At 37.7% G+C, this 18233-nt stretch overlaps 1 protein-coding gene across 1 annotated transcript; it reads left to right on the top strand.

Moving 5' to 3' along the window:
* Positions 1–13145: 13145 nt before the first annotated feature.
* LOC141487386 (uncharacterized) lies at positions 13146–13475 on the top strand. The gene has a single exon (XM_074186348.1). It carries the CDS (start codon positions 13146–13148, stop codon positions 13473–13475), a length of 330 nt encoding a protein of 109 aa, XP_074042449.1.
* Positions 13476–18233: the final 4758 nt, after the last annotated feature.

Genomic DNA, 18233 nt, shown 5'->3' with positions numbered 1-18233 from the left:
TCTACCAAATTGTTTTTTCTTACACAATGCCCGTTTGTTCAGCTGAAAATAGTGAAAAAGTAATACTTATGTCCGCTCAAACGGACACTATATACTAATGGGTTGAAAGAATATGTAAATGAGTGTAATAAAAGTTAGCAACTCGAATATGCCAGAAAGGGAGATTCAGCTCCGAGCTTCAACTCACTCTGTATTTGATATTCCGCAATTAAGTTGTATTTCACAATTCGCTGAAGTAACTTGGAACCATTTAAACGAAATTAGCGCGAACATAATGAAGTGATGTATAATTACGCGCCATAACAGCCGTTTCTCTAATATACCACAAGGACAGCTGGTGCTGAACACCGAAAATGGATGCGTTTTCTGTTTCGCAAGGACTTCGTGCCTTACGAGTGAACGCTTCCATTGCAAACAGGAAAGAATTCCATCGCGAAACGTAATTAGCCGCGAAATCGGAAGACAAAGAGACCCTGTTAATTCAAAAAGGAATTTAATCACTCATTATAGCCGAGCTGAGAATTTTTGTTGTTTTTGCGCAAATAAGAACATCGTTCCACGGCTTAGATCTGGAGCAGGGATTTGTTCAATTAAATTCTGTGTCGGTACGAGAAATCTGTCTTTATAATTAATTGGGAACCACAGTGTGGGATTAATTAGGAATTCAGCTCCGGAGACTTCATAATCGACGATGGAAACACAGCAAAAACTGAACACTCGAGTGAAATTGGAATGTAGTCTCGTCAAGTGCATCGTTTCCTTACAGTCACATCATACTTGAGTTGATAACGATGAATGAGCTAATGCAGATTCATTGTTCTGGCGAAAATGGCTCTCTTCCAGTTGTGGTGGAACCGAAGACAAGGCTCGATTTCAAGAAAAGTGTTTTACAAAGTGTCAGTTTGAAAAACGTTTTCAGAAACACTTTATTGGGATACATTCGAAAAACACTTCATTGTGAGATTTCCAGTGAACAGTTTTACAAAAACGCAACACGTGTTTCGCCATACACTGGCTTCTTCTGTCATATCTTTATCAAATGTTAGTAGTGAAGTTAGTAAACACACCTCCGAAGAAGCCATTGTATTTTGAAATACGTATTGCGTTTTTGTAAAACTGTTTAGTGGAAATCACACAATAAAGTGTTTTTTGAATACGTTACGAATTTTCATCAAGTATCGGCCAATTCCAATATATATTTTATCGGAAGATTTTCGCAAAATAGCATACAAACTTGTTCCAACATACACGTGTTACATCTCTCATCGGTTTTGCAGCAAATCCAGCGACATGATCGTGCCAATACATATTGGTGTCGATTTCAACCCCCAACAAACTTAACAAAGCAGAAAGCTGTATTGTCTTTCCTGGCATTATTATATCCGGTTTTGAGACACTTATCTTTTTGAAGGGAACCGATGTTGAGGGATTTGATAAGGGAATGATTTAGCACTCTGGTACTACTAGATTTTTTGAAAGCTTTCGATACCATCAATGATGAGCTGATTTGCATGAGACTCAAATATTAGGGTTTTGATAGTGCTGCCCTATTTGTCATCTGGTCTTATTTACTTGTCACTTACTCGTCACCTCTTGATATTCTATCAGGAGTACCACAGGGTTCCATTTTGGTACCTTTATTGTTCATCATTTATACTACTGACATTATCTTGTCCATCAAGAAATGTAAAATACAGGCGTATGCTGATGACATACAATTAATTATACATGCACTTTAAAATCGATGAGTGTGCTGAGGCACAAAATCTCTCCAACACTGATCTTGATTTGATCAATGCGCTATCAAGTGGGCATGATTTGGAAATTAATCCTAATGAAACAATGATGATGCATTTTTGGATCGCAGAAGAATCGTAAATTTGCAGAAAACAATTTCCAGTTAGAACTAGGTCAAACTATCTTGACTCCTGTCAATACAGCTAAAAACTTAGGGGGATGCTTGACACTGATCTTAAATTCACTAGTAATGTTAAAAATTCAATTAAAAAAGCTTATATGTCATCGAAACTGTTATACTGTAATTGTTTCATTCTGAGCCAACCTCTAAAAAGAATGCTCTGTGATAGTTTGGTGCTAAGCGATTTCAACTACTGTGACTGCATATATGGGCCATACTTATATGATTCAGATAAAAAAAAAATAAAAAAATTGCAAGATTCTTATTGCCGCCTAATTTATGGACTTCGTAAGTATGATTCATTTTCTGAAGCCATTAAAAACTCCCGCTGGCTCAATATGAAAAAGCGTATGATTCATCATTTGGGTTGTTTTGTTCATAAATTTATTACCCTTCCCCATTCTCCCCTTTTGATACAAAAACCAATTCTGCGTGAAAATATCTACTCAAGAAACATCAGACATAAAAACAAATTAACTATGCCACAACATCGCACTGCACAGTTTCAGAGATCATTTCTTTTTGGTGCTGTAAAACACTATAATTCATTGCCCGAGCAATTGAAGAGATTCAATATAAGGAAATTCAAATACAAATATAAAAATTATATCTATGATGGTCAGTTATGTCAAGTTTTGCTTTTTGGACAACAGATCAATTAAATTGAATTATTTATCAACTCTCTTCAGAAAGGTAATCACAAATTATTATTTTATTTACGCTTCTCATTTCTCAACCTCTCAGGTGGATTCAGGCACAAACACAATTACTTACCAAACTTTGATTTTTCTAGTAGATTTCACCTGTGAAGAAATTTGAAAAAAGACACAATTGATCTCAGAAAATATAAAACAGTTTTAATTATAAGACTAAAAATATGTGTAATTCAAAAAATGTATGAATTTATGAATTTCCAAAAGTGAAAATTCCTTAAATCTAAGAATGTCCTAAATTTACAACGAACAACGAACCATTCAAAATGAATACACCGAACAAATTTGGTAAATGTCAGTTTATAATTGCAGATCACTGCAATTCGGCAGACTTAAATATTTGGTTCAAACTTCTATTTTTATGGTCATGTTGAGTTCTTGGGTATTTTCATTAATATATGCATATATTATTTAGAAATGGTATAGGTAAATACCTTACTTTCCTCCAACGCTGGTGTGTGTGGTGTGATATTTCTGCGAAGCTGGAACTCATGGACATCTTACTAGACTTGGCTGGACAGGTAGGTTTTTCACTGAATCTATTATCACAAATCAGTATTGACTACTGTTCTGTTTACTTCCGAATTAATATACTATATATTTCAAATTTTAAGGAGAGAAAAATTTAGCGTGACGTCTCTTTCATTGCCTCAAGAAGAATCTCTATTGTTGATAGAAAAATTGGAAGTATATTTCGTTCCCCTAGTTACCATCTATCAATTTTCACACATACAAATTTTTAACTTCTTTATCAGAAAAATTATCTATTTTACTAATTCAACATTGGCTCTCAAATTTAGATACATTTTCATCTTATAGTTTCGTACAAAAATAGTTAACCTCACTTTTATGTAAATATAAATATTTTCCAAAAGCATCACTTGATGTCAGTTTCTAAGGAAGTGATTCACAATAATGAATTTTGAATTTTACATCACGTATTTGGGTGTACACCTGTTGGAAATAAGTGCCATCTGTCTATCCTGCGGATTGATAATTATTGTTATGATTATTTCAGGAAAGCAACCTTTTATTTTTCCTATTCGTCAATTTTTCACAAGCTGCCAAACGAGTGCTAATTTCCAGATCACAAATCAAATTGAATAATATCGCAACAGAGCGGTTGCCTGTCCATTTCTAGGATCATGATATACATTCCGAAAACATCTAATCTGTTTCCAGGGCAGCGCAGCACTACTATTCGTATGTCCAATAAATCAAGTAGCCATGACTGACTGTAGCTCGCAACACAGAAAATGCGAAAAGTCTGGATTATTAATAACCAGTGAGAGCCGGTAGTGACGTGGACAAGCTGATGGAAAACATGTCGGAAATACTTGCCTACCCGAATGTGTCGACCTTTCTCAACTTCTTTGATGTAAAATCAGATTTGGAACGAAATTTCGTCACGTATATATTTCACCTTTCGCAGTTCAATAGAATCACTTCAGTAACAGTATAGAACTGTCACTGAGTTGGGCTGAAGAGTTAGTAGGCTAACAGAATGGAAATTTTATTGATAAAATTCGATTTTACTAATCAATATAGTTGTGAATTTAGGCTTTCACCTACCATCAGAGAAGCTATGGATTATACTGTAGATGATATAGAAGGCCCCGACACTGTCGAATGAGGCACCTTTGTCCTTCGTTAGAAGATGAACAATTTTTTCATCCATCCCACCCCAGCCAGGTAGGGGTACACCGTGAATGGCGGCACTGATGTCTGAGGACATTCATGTCGCCATCCCATCATCAGTCATGACCCGTTTGTCCCTCTGACAAACATCAGTCAAAAGAATATTACTGGAGTTTTTTCCCAACACCAAATCGTTATTTTTAACACCTCGACACTTGTTTCGATCACCAAGTGATCATCTTCAAAGAGGATGATCACTTGGTGATCGAAACACGTGTCGAAGTGTTAAAAATAACGATTTAGTATTGGAAAAAAACTCCATTAATATTCATTACTACACCAAAGGTTCCAAACAGTGCATCATAAGATCAGTCAAAAGGGTAAGAGAGTCAGGCTTCAACCTGTTCGAAACCAAGATGGCTATCGGTTCACCTACCATTACAATCTCTAAACGTTTCAACTGCATTTGCAGCAGTCATCATGAGTAGCGTGATCAACGTACTCTTCTTGACGTATCAACTTCTTATGTCGGCATTTTCAACCCTTGAAATTTTGCATTTTGGAGGTATGGATTTCCTCAGAATTATTGCAGGTTCGCTTCATAATTCTTCTTTCATATCAACAGGTAGTTTTTCAATTCGAGCTTCTATGTTCGCGATGATTTCTTCTGAGGGTAATGTCGATGGTCTTACGCTGAAATTTCCACCTTTAGCTAGTGTACTTGTTTCGTTACTGGTGAGAGGTGGATTGGATTTATTGATAAAAACCAGCTTAGTGTCTAGTTTTGGATTCTCTTGCTGTTTTTTCTGAATCTGGTTGAATTTCCTCTTCTGTCTCTCATTTGATGACTGTAAGGTTGAATCCACTGCTTTGAGGATTCCAGTCTCTCTGCTCCAGTAAGTTACTATGCTTCAGGTGATATTTCAAGAGTTGTTCATCATGTTTGCCAATTTTTTCCGTATCTTATGGATTCTCTCTCGTGTGTGGCATGAGGGTTTGCTAGCCAAACTTCGACGCTATGGCTTGTTGGATCATTTCTGTGTATGGCTATTCAGCATCCTGAAATGGATATCTCTCGAAAACTTCCACCATCAATGCTGGTGTTCCCCAGAGATCCATATTGTCTCCAATCCTTTTTTCATTGTATATCAAAGACTTATTGGAAAAAACAAGAATCCGACATATTGCTTTGCTGAAGACAGCACACTTGTCTCGTCATTCCATTTGGATTCCTGGACATCGGCTACGTAAGCACATCTTCACCGGTAGCAAGAGATTGTATATCTTAATGAGGATCTAGAAGTGATTTCGAATTGGGGTGAAAGTAACTAGATTCAATTCGAAGCAACAAAAACCCAGGCATCGGTTTTCTCCAAGAAGATAAATGTCTCCGAACCGGATATAATAATGTCAGGTCAGACAATTCCGCCTTCTGCTTTGATAAGTTTGTTGGGGGTTGAAATGGGCACCAATATATCTTAGCACAATCATGTCCCTGGAATGCAAAGGCTGCTTCTCAAAAGCTTAGAACACTGTTCCGAACTAGAAAACTGTGCACACCTCAACAACTTTTGACGTTTTACAAAGCTCAGATCAGACCTTTTTTGGAGTATTGTTCCCATGTATGGAGCTCTGCCTCCAAATATTCCCGGAAGTTGCTGGATTCCATCCAGAAAAGAGCCATCCGCCTGATTGGAGACGCGAACATCACGTGCAACCTTGATAGTCTGGAACAACGAAGAAAGGTTGGAGATTTGTCTCTCTTCTATAGATACCTTCACGGGAGGTATTCAAGTGACTTGGCAGATTTGATTCCACCAAGAGCGGTACTTATCAAGAATACGCGACGGACTGTTGCTGCTCATCGTATTGAGGTTCAACTCAGTACACCTCGAACTCCACTCTTTGAAAACTCCTTCTGGAGACTTGTGTTTATGTGGAATAAACTTCCAGAGAATGTTTCTCCAGAAGGATTTCATCTCCAGCGATTCATATCTAATGTGAATCGCTCCTTTGGCTCAGACACCGTTCTGGGAGCGCCTTAGGGATTTTCCTGTAGTGCTTGTATTTCAAGGCTCTCCATACTGTTATATGTTCGCTGAGCTTGTGGTGTATTAATAATCCTCTTCAAATGTATGAATTTTGGTACAGTTCCTGAATCTCTGCAACGTGAAAGAAATGTTAGAGAACTTAAAAATTAACCTTTTTTCTTGCGTGATGTTTCTAGTCTTCTGACAAACTAGTGGGTTTCCTCCTCGTAGAACCCACTGATATAGAAATGTAGGCTTTCACGGATGGCGTCAATGTTTTGACTGGTTTCCGGGTTTTGCCGTGGTCTTCTTTGGTTACAATCTCCTAACGTTTCAACTGCAACTGCGGCAGTTATCTTCAGTAGCGTGGTCGAAATATTTTCTTGACGTATCAACTGTTGATAGGCCCTTGATATTGAAAGTAGGGTGTTTACATATGAAAATTACATTTTCATCACTGTTTCTCCGCACGTCTGTATTTTCGGTGGATCAAATTTTGTATGTAGGTTCGTTTTATGTTGAAGATGTGCAATAAAATATAATTTCCAAATATTCTAATTGGGATGCCACCCCTGGAGATAAAAGGGACGCGTTCAGATATGAAAATTACACTTTATCGCTGTTTTTCCATTCCGCTATATTTTTGGAGACAGAAGTGTTGTATGTAGGTGCGTTTTATGTTGTAGATGTGCAATTATGAACGATTTTCAAACTTTTCAACTGGAGCGACCCCCCTAGGAATAAAAGGGGAGGATTCACTTATTAAAATTACTTTTTCATTATTGTTTCTCCGTATCGCTATATTTTCGGAGACTGAAATTTTGTATGTATGTTTGTTTTTAAGTCGAAGATGGTAATAAAAGTGGATTTTTTACTGTTTCAACTGGGGCGCTAGCAGCGGGGGAAAAGGGAGCGTTCATGAAATAAATTTACCAAACCGGTATATTTTCGGAGGCTTAAATTATATATGTATGTTCATTCCATGTTTTAAATAAGCAAAAAAAAAGGATTTTTTAATATTCCAACTGGGACTCTTCTACTGGGGTTAAAAATGAGGCTTTTACATATGAAAATTAACCTTTTATTATTGTTTCTCCATACCGCAATATTTTTTGGAGGCTGAAATTTTGTATGTAGGGTCATTCAATGTTATAGATGAACAATAAAAAAGGATTTTGGAAATTCCAACTGGGGGTCCCGCTGGGGATAAAAAGGGAGCGTTTACATATGAAAATTACCTTTTCATCACTGTTTTCCTGTACCGCTAAATTTTGTATGTAGATTATTTTTATGTTGTAGATGTGCAATAAGAAAGAATTTCTGAAAATTCTAACTGGGGAGCTAGCCGCAGGGAAAAAAGAGCGTTTATAAAATAACGTAACATTTTCATCATTGTTTGTCCATACCAGTACATTTTTGGAAGCTGAAATTTTGTATGTAGGTTCGTTTTATATTGTAGATGTGCAATGAGGAAGGATTTTCAAATATTCCAATAGGGGCGACAGCTGCAGAGAAAAAAGGCGCGTCCGTAAAACAAAATCATCTTCTTATTACTATTTCTTCATGCCTTTGAATTTCTGGTGGGTGAATTTATATTCAGTATCAGCATTGCACCCGTGCGCAGCCGGGGCGAACTACTAGCTTCATATGTAATAATCAGTCCGTTCTAGTCTCCATCCCAATCAATATTCTATCTACATGAACTGTCGGATATCAATTTTTTTCAATTTCTCTCTCTTCCTCAATTGTTCAGCTAGAACTACAGGGGAAAAAGTTATCGACAATACAAACCTCTTAGCTATAGAAAGGTGCTTGCACAATTTAATCCTGATGAGCGAGTTGAAGAACATTTTCTATGAATTAGAATCGAACAAAATCGCCTCAATCCCTACAAAACGTTGGCACAACATTAAGGAGGGAAGTTTATAAAGGAAACTTTAATCTTGTTTCAAGTTTGCGAAGTCCCAAACAGCTTTCAGATCGATATTGCCTCGATAATTTGTCGAAGAATCGCACTTCTGGTGCGCCGTGAAATTATGTCAACCTTAGAACAGTTTCTAACATCGGCGAAAGTTCTCGATTCACTTTGTTGTTTTTGAACGTCAAAATTAAGAGGTTCGCTGATAGACAAAATTGTGGGTTTTGTATCCAGTAATGAGGCAATTGCGTTCGTTAGAATTTATAAAAAAATATTTAAATTTATACCAGGTTTATGAGAAAAATTGTGCAGTAGGTAGTTTTGTTACGTCTCAAGGTTCCTAGATGCCTGTTAGATGAAATATATGCTGACTAGCCTCAGATGTTGCAACAAATTTCGAAATGAATGGTTATCTCTATGGACAGTCCATATTGAAAACAATATAAATTTTTGAATTTATCATTTTCATTTATTTAAAACATGTTATGTTGATCTGAGTAATATTCTGTTTGAAAGCTATCTTTTGGGTTTTTGGCCGTGATCTGCAGGTTTTTGTACCTGCTGTTTTGTGTACTACTGCGGTAGGCATTATCAAAGGCGATGTGCTAATATTCGCAGTGATCCAGTTGGTGCTCGAGATGTTGTTCCCTTCTTTCCGACTAGCTTAACCACGATACTCGTATTTGAGTATATAGTGTATATATTTGCTGCGCTTTTGATGTATCAATAAACCTCTTCAAATGTATGGTACTGCAATGGGTAGTCTATTGAGTCCGGCAGTGGTGCTCCCAAATGATTCAGCTTTTACCCTTTATTTTTTATGTGGAAAATTTCAAAATCTCCGTTGAAGATATGATTTTCTTCTAAAAGATGATTCGAATATGTTGAACTTGTTTTCTCATCAACAAAGTTCATACGATACATACCTAAATGTTCTGCCAGTTCGACCAATATATATCTTAGGGAACGTTTCACACTTTAATTTATATACTCCTGATTTTTCGAATTTGGGTTTTGTTATTTTCAACTAACTTTCCCAACGTATAAGCTGTGTGTATGCAATTTTGATATCTCATTTATTCAATAATGAAGCCACTTTTTTCTATCCCCTTGGTGAAACGCGTGTTGCGTTTTTGTAAAATCGTTTAGTGAAAAGCTCACAATAAAGTATTTGTCAATTTAATTAAAACAACGATAAAAATAAAAACAACAATAAAAATTAATTGGCGCTCCGGGGCGACTTCATTGATTCCAGTGGCGCATTTGCTTTTTCAGCTGCAGGAAAGCCAGAAAAAACCTGCAGCACCACATCATCTGAAGATCTAGATCTACCGCTGTCCTTTCTCTTATAAAATGTAGGGTGTCTCCAGAGGCTCCAATAGATTCAATGCATTGCCAGAACACTTCGTGACACGACTATCGTCAAACTCAAACCAGTCCGTTTCGTCTTTGACCAAGACGTAAACATGACTATATTCAACGCCAGAACCACAGTGAACAATGACAGCATGAATATTATAATAGGGTCTGCTAGATTGAAATGTTCATCTATTTCGAACCTTCCAAAGAGTTTCTTGCTTCCGTCAGAGGTTGAGTCTTGTTTATAGATCATCAGTGTTATTATTAGATTGACTGGTGCCTCAGCTGTACTTGTTTCCTTATAACAGACAGTTAGTTTGGCGCATGTTTGGCAATACAGTCGATCATCACAAGAACCCCAAGAATTCGGAACAATCCTCATGTTGTCCTAACAGTATCTATAGGACTTCAAAGACTCCATCAAATCGATTGGAGGGAAAGATGATACATTCTTACGAAACTGTAGCTGCATGAACAGGTGTTTGAGTTTGATGAATAGGTAGAAAACATTTCCGTTCTCGTTCATCATTAAAACCTCGTTCTTTAAATTCTTCGTCATGAACAACACTCGTAAATACTATTCATGTAGCAAGTGTTTCCTAAAATATCCAATCCAATTTTCTTCTCCAGATTTTCAGGACAACTCCCCACTGATTCGTAAGGAAGAACACGTTGCACAGAATCTACAAAAGAACCATTTCTCTAGCTGCGATCGATCCTTCCAAGTGAAGAAGGGTTTCGTAGAGGGATCGATTCGGCTCTTGCTTCATGAAGCTCTTTCACTGAAAGGGAACCAGAACTACGAGGACTGCAACTCATATTTGGGGGGCAAGAATGACCTGAGTCCACTGACTGCACTGAAGAAGAAGAAGGTGGATCAATCACTTGTGAATTAACCTTGATAGGAGACTGATGAATATCCACATATCTCGGCTTGTTTCGAAGAGATTTTAATTCCGTACTGAAATAAGGGCATTGCTTGATCTTATCAAAATTATGTGAAGGAGGAATAGTTCCAAGGACCGAAGCAGCATTGCCATGTTGAATAGCAATACTAATTTTTTTATCAAAAAAGAGGTAGAACGGTAATCTTTCGTTGCTTGGCCTATTCTCCTTCCGAGTTCATGAACATATAACAGAGACTCCGGGCCATAAACACCAAAAGTTTCAACCGCTACTGGATGGAACAGATAGTTGTTACCAAGATTTTGGTATTTTTTTCTTTTCAATTTCTCGCCAGACAATACTGCAGCTCCAGCAGACTTCGAACTTTCGGCTAGATGGGAAGTCGCGACCGTATCAACGCAAGTGAGGTCCCATACCACAGGTTTACCGTATTTCCATGGTATGAGAGACATACCATCTGGTCGTTTACCATTATGTCGTCTGGTATCTAAAGGTTCCTGAAACGCAGGAACATCCGCTGACAACATAGCCCATTTCATTAAAGTGTTTTTAAATACGTTGGTTATGGTTATATTAGTTGGTTATATTAGACAATGGAAGTCCGAACTGATGAAATACACCACGAAACATTGTCAACTATCTTCAAACAAACGTTGGTTATGGATTTTCATCAAGTATCGGCCAATTAAAAGTATGGAGACTTCTCCATACTTTGAGGTACAGCGAGTCTTTGCCTGTTCTATATTATTTTGGCTGCTCATCGCTTTGATATTCAACTCACGGCACCTCAAACTTCACTGTTTGAGAACTCTTCCATTTGGAGAACTGCGTTTATGTGGAATTAGGGATAAACGGCTTGCCAATCCCAACGGGTCGGTAGCTAAAGATGTTATTCAGAACTTCAGAAATCCACAATTCCACCACTAACACAAGCGGATGGTTCAACTGCAACAGCAGCCATAGAAAAAGCAAATCTACTAGCTGAACAATTTGCGTCCAAAAGTCGATTCTCTGGAAAAGTCATCACCCACCATTTCCACACTAGAAACCACAATGCCGAAAAACGCTTTTCGACAACGTCTAGTCAGGCAAATTTTGAAAAAGCTCGATATTACCAAGGCGTCTGGTCCTGGTCATTTGAAAAATGCGCAAATGAACTCGCACCAGTATGTTGCAGACTTTGCATCATGGAGAAAGCCGTAAACCACCGTATCCTTGAAAATTTGGAAGGCTTTAACATCTTGAGCGAAAGATGACCAAACAAAGAATCCCATATATTGCTTTGCTGATGACAGCACACTTGTCCCGTCATTCCAGTTGGATTCCAGGATATCGGATGCAGATGCACATCTTCACCTGCAGCAGGAGTTTGTATATTTCAATAAGGATCTCGAAGTGATTTCGAATTGGGGTGAAACTAATCAGATTCAATTCAATGCCACAGAAACCCAGGCATCTGTTTTGTCCAAAAAGATAAATGTCTCTGAACCAGATATAAAACTGTCAGGACAGACAATTCCGTGTTCTGCTTCGATAAGTTTGTTGGGGGTTAAAATGGACACCGAATGTGTCACTGGAATTGCAAAGGCTGCTTCTCAAAAGCTTGAAACACTGTTCGGAACCAGAAAACTGTACATACCTCAGCAACTTTTGATGCTTTATAAAGCTCATATCAGATCTTCTTTGGAATATTGTTCTCATGTATGGAGCTGCGCTCCTAACCATATCCTGAAGCTGCTGAATTCTATCCAAAAGAGAACCATCCGTCTAATTGGAGACGCAACCTTGATAATCTGGAACATAGAAGGAAGGTAGGGGATTTGTCTCTCTTCTATAGATACTTCCACAGGAAGTTTCCACTAAGAGCGGTACATATTAGAAATACGCGACCGACTGTGGCTACTCATCGTTTTGAGGTTCAAATCAGTACAACTTCACTACTTAAGAACTGTCTCATTTTGAGAACTGCGGTTATGTGGAATAAACTTTCTCAGAACGTTTTTCCAAATGGATTTAATCTCCAGCGCTTCAAATCCAATGTCAATCACTACTTTCGCACAGGCACCGCTTTTAAAGTGTCTTAAGGATATTTCTGTAGTGCTTGTGATTTGTTCTTGAAAAAAAAATCAAGAAATACTGCATTTCACCTTCATCATGGCAGCGTTTTCATTTTCCCATAGGAAGAATTAATAATGATGCATCCTGTACTCTAGTTGTTTTACATCAATATTATAATTCCAAATGTTGACAGTTTTATAGGATTTCTCTTGGGAAATATTTGTGGTTGCAACTAATCAAATTTCATAATTGTTTCGAAATGGTTCAGTTTGAATTATGAGAACGGTTATTTAATATTTCCATGCAAATGCAGTCAAATCGACTGTAATCCTTTCAGTTTAATCATATTTCCAATAACGGATTATGGATTATTATGAATTGTTGACCGAATATATTAACATAAGTGCAAAAAGGCTCCGACCAGCGAATTATCAATTATTTATATTCATGAGAAGCGAATTCAATAGTGGAAGATTAAAAATGTTTTTGTGTCGATTGTTGAATGATTAACAACATAGCCCGTCCTGTTCAGACTCCATGGTTAACTTGATACTGGGATGTTGAGCGTTCAAAAAGTCTAGGAGAAAGTTTGGAGAGTCCCTTCCATGTTTCCAGATGACGAAAGCGTGGCGTCAGATAGCGTGACAATGGGAAATCCACTCAGCACAGTGATAGCCAAATACTTCATGGAAGGTTTTGAAGAGAAAGCAATCGACACCTTTGAATTGAAACCAACATTGTGGCTTCGTTACATGGATGACATCTTTGTCATCTTGAGTCAATCAAGGGACGCTCTGAACCTTTTCGTAGACCACTCCAGCATCAAGTTCACCATGGAGACTGAACAGGAACAGCGGATAGCATTCCCAGATGTACTCATCGAACGATGTAGTGATAGACTAACCTACAAAGTGTACCGAAAACCCACGCAGTAGGTAACTGCGTCATCCTAGTCACCATCCTAGTCAAAAGAGAGGAATCATCTCTACTGTAACTGAACGGGTTCGAATATATAAACTAGAGCACCTAGAGGAAGAACTGGAAAATCTCCAAGTGACCTTGGAGTGTACTCAAGATCAACAAAGCCATGAAACTGAAGAATTCCACGGTTCAAATCGGTGGGGAGGCTCGGATGGTTGCACGTGCCTATCTATCATATATCCTCAGGGTACAGACAGAACTGGAAAACTTTTGGAGAACACAACATTTAAACTGTTTTTATACCCCCAAAGAAGATACTACGTATAATTTTAAAAAGAAATGAGAAGAGAAGCTGAAAAACTTTAACCTAACATAGAATCCCATTCTAAGAAGTTCAAACCAGCAAACAGAATGACGACACGTAAAAAAGGGGCGATAAATGTTATTGACAATTCACCTAATCCAGGTAAAGGTATTATCATACCAGACTGCCAGAGTCAACACAACCACGCTTTACCTAATTCAGGTATAGGTATTATCACACAAAACTACCTGCGTCAACATGAATACGATGTACGCAGGCGTAATATCCAGTCATCGGAGATGAACTCAAGATGTATGAACCTCTGAAAAAGCTAGTGCTAGAGAAAGGTCAGGAAGAAATTTCAAAAACTGAGAGCCATCGTTTTCTCATGGGGTTGGTGAAGCTTGTGTTGAGTCTTTACGTTTGTAGGAGAAAGGAAACCGAAACGTATTGAATTTTGCTACCCCTATAATCTGAATTGAGCCCAGGAATCATTTTAATAATTGCTACTTTTACGTAGTGGATACTGAAGATTTCGAACGAAATAAAACGTGGCACTATCCAAATTTACAGTCTTCAAGATGTCCTGTCTTACACAGGGAAGATCTTTCTCGACCTATTTACGCTTCGAAAGTAGTTTCTGATGTATCAAAAATGATCAACTTCAATCTTGGTCAGCAAAGTGGATACGCAGAACGAAGAAAGTTCACTGGGAACGAAAAATCCGGCCCTCTGAAGAATCCTTGATAGCTGGTAAAGCCAATATAATAAATATAACAGACTTTGGCCAAAAGATAGCAAGAGCCTCGCCATAAAGTGAAGACGTTACAAACAGTGCTTGAACTTCCCTACATCAGAGGAGTATCGAAAAGGATAAGAAGAATTGGATCTTAATACAATATCAGATCCGGAATCACTATCTGTTGCAGCTGAGATCATAGACAGGGAGGAACAATGGTTCACGAGGAAATGCAAAGAAGCCGCTTAAATGTTGTCCAACAATGTATTCAGCCAAGCTAGCGTAGAGATACGCAACATATGGAAACCCACAATCAAGAGAAAAATGGTCAACTCCCGAAAAAAAGGTCATCTCCCGCGAAACCAGTGAAGCCGAAAAAGCAAAGAGGAGATAAATGACTCATTAATAGTCATCTCTCGGAGGAATTAATTCAGTCATCATCCGAAGACGATTGTTGATACTAACTATCGAAGCGTCGTGAATTAACTTGGTTTGGAATCTCTTAATTTTGTTTTTTTTTTTGTTCAATTGTTCTATTTTTTACTTCACTGTGATTTCATTTCAGGGTTTTTCGCTCAATATACCTAATTGTTATTTTCATCTGTTCTTTTTCATTTGTATTGGTGCTTTTAGAGATTTCAAATCATTTCCAAACAAATAATAAATGAGCCATTGTTAAATAGAGAACATATCATACTTTCGCGACTACATATCAAATTGAGTATATGATGGAGCAATTCCTCAAAGCATACTGCATGAAAAACTGTATTCGTCAAATTCATAACAATGCTATCTGTTCGAAAAATTTCAAATACCAAGCCCTTTCAAATAGTCTTGCAAGGTAATCAGTGTCAATTACCTGGTGCTTAACCCCAACTTTGGAGTGGAAAGCATTATATATTGATTTCCCTCGTTCCTGTGGTATTTTGAATAGGAAACAAACCTTTTCTGCAAAAAACTTGACGTGGCATCCTTATTTTCCAAAGTATATCAAGTATCACTCTATTTTCAATTGAAGAATCTTCTATTAATTTTTCCAAAAATGTAATAGAATAAATGTTATTGGTGAATGTCCGCCATCTAGGATGAACGGAATGAAACTCATGCATCAAGAGTCCATCATAAATTTGGTAGAAAACTGATAAATTCATACCTAACTTGTGGCAGTTTGTGGCAGTTCTTCAAAGAGGGCTTGAATCATCAAAGTACTTCATTTTCGAAATGGAAAAGTCATAAAATAAAAAGAGATATGTTCAATTCAGATTCGTCACATGATATTTTCTGGAAAATACTCACGATTGCCGATTCATATATCGGGGTCTGTTTAGTTGATGATCAGACGCAAATAATACTGCAAGATATGTGATTAGGTTTTGAAAAGATTACGGTATGTTCCAATATTCATCAAATATCATAACACACCACTAGCTCACTACCGTTTGAATTTTCTGGCATAGTTATTGCTCCCAGATATCGTGGTTATCTGCGATTAGATGCAAAAGTAGGCTTTTTGATACTTCCCATTGCCTAAACAGGTATTCCTTTTGTAAATGAGCGTACTCGTCTAATTTGCAACATAACCTATACCTTCTCATTTCGCCAAACTTGTTTGAAACAATCGGTTATTATCAAAACAAGTTAATTTAGATTTATCAATTACCAATAGAACATATCATTTTGAATACTGTTTGTTTTTTTATCAAAAAATATCAGACAAATTATCACTTTTCCCACAAACTTAGAAAAATAAGGTGTATCTTGAGAAATATAAATATTTAGAAGAACACCAACATGACACTAATATTTTGAATATGATTAGATTCCTAACCTAACCTAACCTAACCTATCCTGACCTGACATAACCTAACCTAACCTAACCTAATTGGAATTGGAAGATAGAACTGGAACCCAGAACAAGCACTGTTCTCAACCACCAGAACTGCATTACTTTGTTCGACGCACGTTTTATCAACTAAGTTTACCTTTTCGGAAGATGAAGCAGACTAACTTCTAACTCTGAACTTGATTTATATGTTCAAGAGTACACTTTCATATTCATCTCCAGACACGCATCAATAATTTTTGGGGTACAAATTGACAGAGAATATTCTCGTGGAAGATCTCGCTGATTCTCAACAAAGTGATCCATTATAAGAAGAAGAATAGGCTTTTTGGATAACGGCCTATGTCACTGTTTGCAGTTCCTACAATTTCAGACAGTCTTAATTTATCATTCGGTCATTCTTGTTGTTCAGGCTTGTTGAACAACACTATATTTGTCTGGTCTTCGAAGCCAGATATCTGCTTTGTGTTCTTTGAAAAGAGTTTGTGTAGCTTTCTCAGTCTGACCAATATACTTTTTGTCACAGTCTTCACAGGTGAGTTCAACTTCATATGAATCGCTGTTGAAAATGAGTGGAATCTTTATCGAAAAAAAACGTCTGCCACTTTGTACCGAAAAAAATCATTGATGTGTGTCCAATAGTGGAAGTGAAAGTGTACTCTGTTAGATTAATAGAGGCCAGGTTTAAAATTAGCCTGCTGCATCTTGTCGACAATTTGGTTGGTGAAACTAAAACACTCGGTATGTAAGTAATGTATAGTGATATTCCTAGAATAGTTCCTCTCAGCAGGAGATAATGAACTGATAATAATTGCATTTCATTGAGATATTAAAAAAAAATCTAAAGATTAATGTTTATGTTGACCTCAAACTGTTTCAAACGATAAGCACAATTATGATATCTTTTTGCGTAGAACAGTCAAACCATGGACGTTTCATTTCAGAAAAGTGTCGCAATATCAAGAAAATACAAAATTCTTGTCAGAGCTCATTCCGTAACTACTGAGATATATTTTCATTGAAAACAGATTTTTTTAAAACTTGGGGACGCATTTGCTTTCGTCATTCCCAGCATATGCAGTATCTACATCGACATGCCGCGTGCCGCAATAAGACAGGAAACTTGACCGAAAAAGTGTTCAAAACTGTCATCCTTGGCTCATTGCATACGCTCAGGGCACATAATTCTCAGATCCAATGATCGTGGTGGGATGAATAATTGAGATTGGGTGTGCGATGGGTAGAATGACTAGTGGGGGAGACTTAGAACAACACTGCGCAACAGCGAGCGCCTGTAACAACAGTGGACGCTCAAACAACAACAGTGGAGCTCATAACAGAAGTGGACATTTGAAACACCACTGGATGTATGAAACAACAGTGGCACTCAGAATAGCAGCGCAGTGGTCAGTGGACACTGGATAGAACAACGGGGGGGCTCCGAAGAACAACAGCGTTATAGGCGCTTATGAATGGGTGTTCAGAACAACAGTGGGCAGTTAGAACAACAGTGGTTGCTTGAAACAACGATGGACGCTCAAAACAACACTAAGCGCTTAGAAAAACACTGGGAATTTAGAACGACAGAGGCCGCTTAGAACAACAATGAATGTTTAAAACAATAGTGACACTCAGAATAGCAGCGCAGTGGTCACTTAGAATAACAGTTGGTGCTCATAACAACAGTGGGAGCTCGGAAGAAAAACAGAACAAGGGGCGCTTTCATAACAACAGTAGTCGCCCTCAGCAACAGTGGATACTGTGAACAACAGTAGGCGCTTAGAAGAACAATAGAGCAGTGGGCGCCTATGAATGGGTTTTCGGAACAACAGTGGGTGCTTAAAACAACGGTGGGAACTCAGAACAACACTGGGCGTTCAGAACAA

Source organism: Leptinotarsa decemlineata, unplaced genomic scaffold (genome assembly GCF_025532065.1).
Source record: "Leptinotarsa decemlineata unplaced genomic scaffold, Ldec_3_MD MMD2_tig00078422_RagTag_RagTag, whole genome shotgun sequence".
NCBI lineage: Eukaryota > Metazoa > Arthropoda > Insecta > Coleoptera > Chrysomelidae > Leptinotarsa > Leptinotarsa decemlineata.
The sequence above is the reverse complement of the archived record's forward strand: the minus strand, read 5'-3'. Positions and strand labels throughout refer to the sequence as shown.

What these genes read in the sequence shown, in the direction of transcription:
- LOC141487386 (XM_074186348.1), top strand. Translation starts at nt 13,146, where the DNA reads ATGTTTCCAGATGACGAAAGCGTGGCGTCAGATAGCGTGACAATGGGA.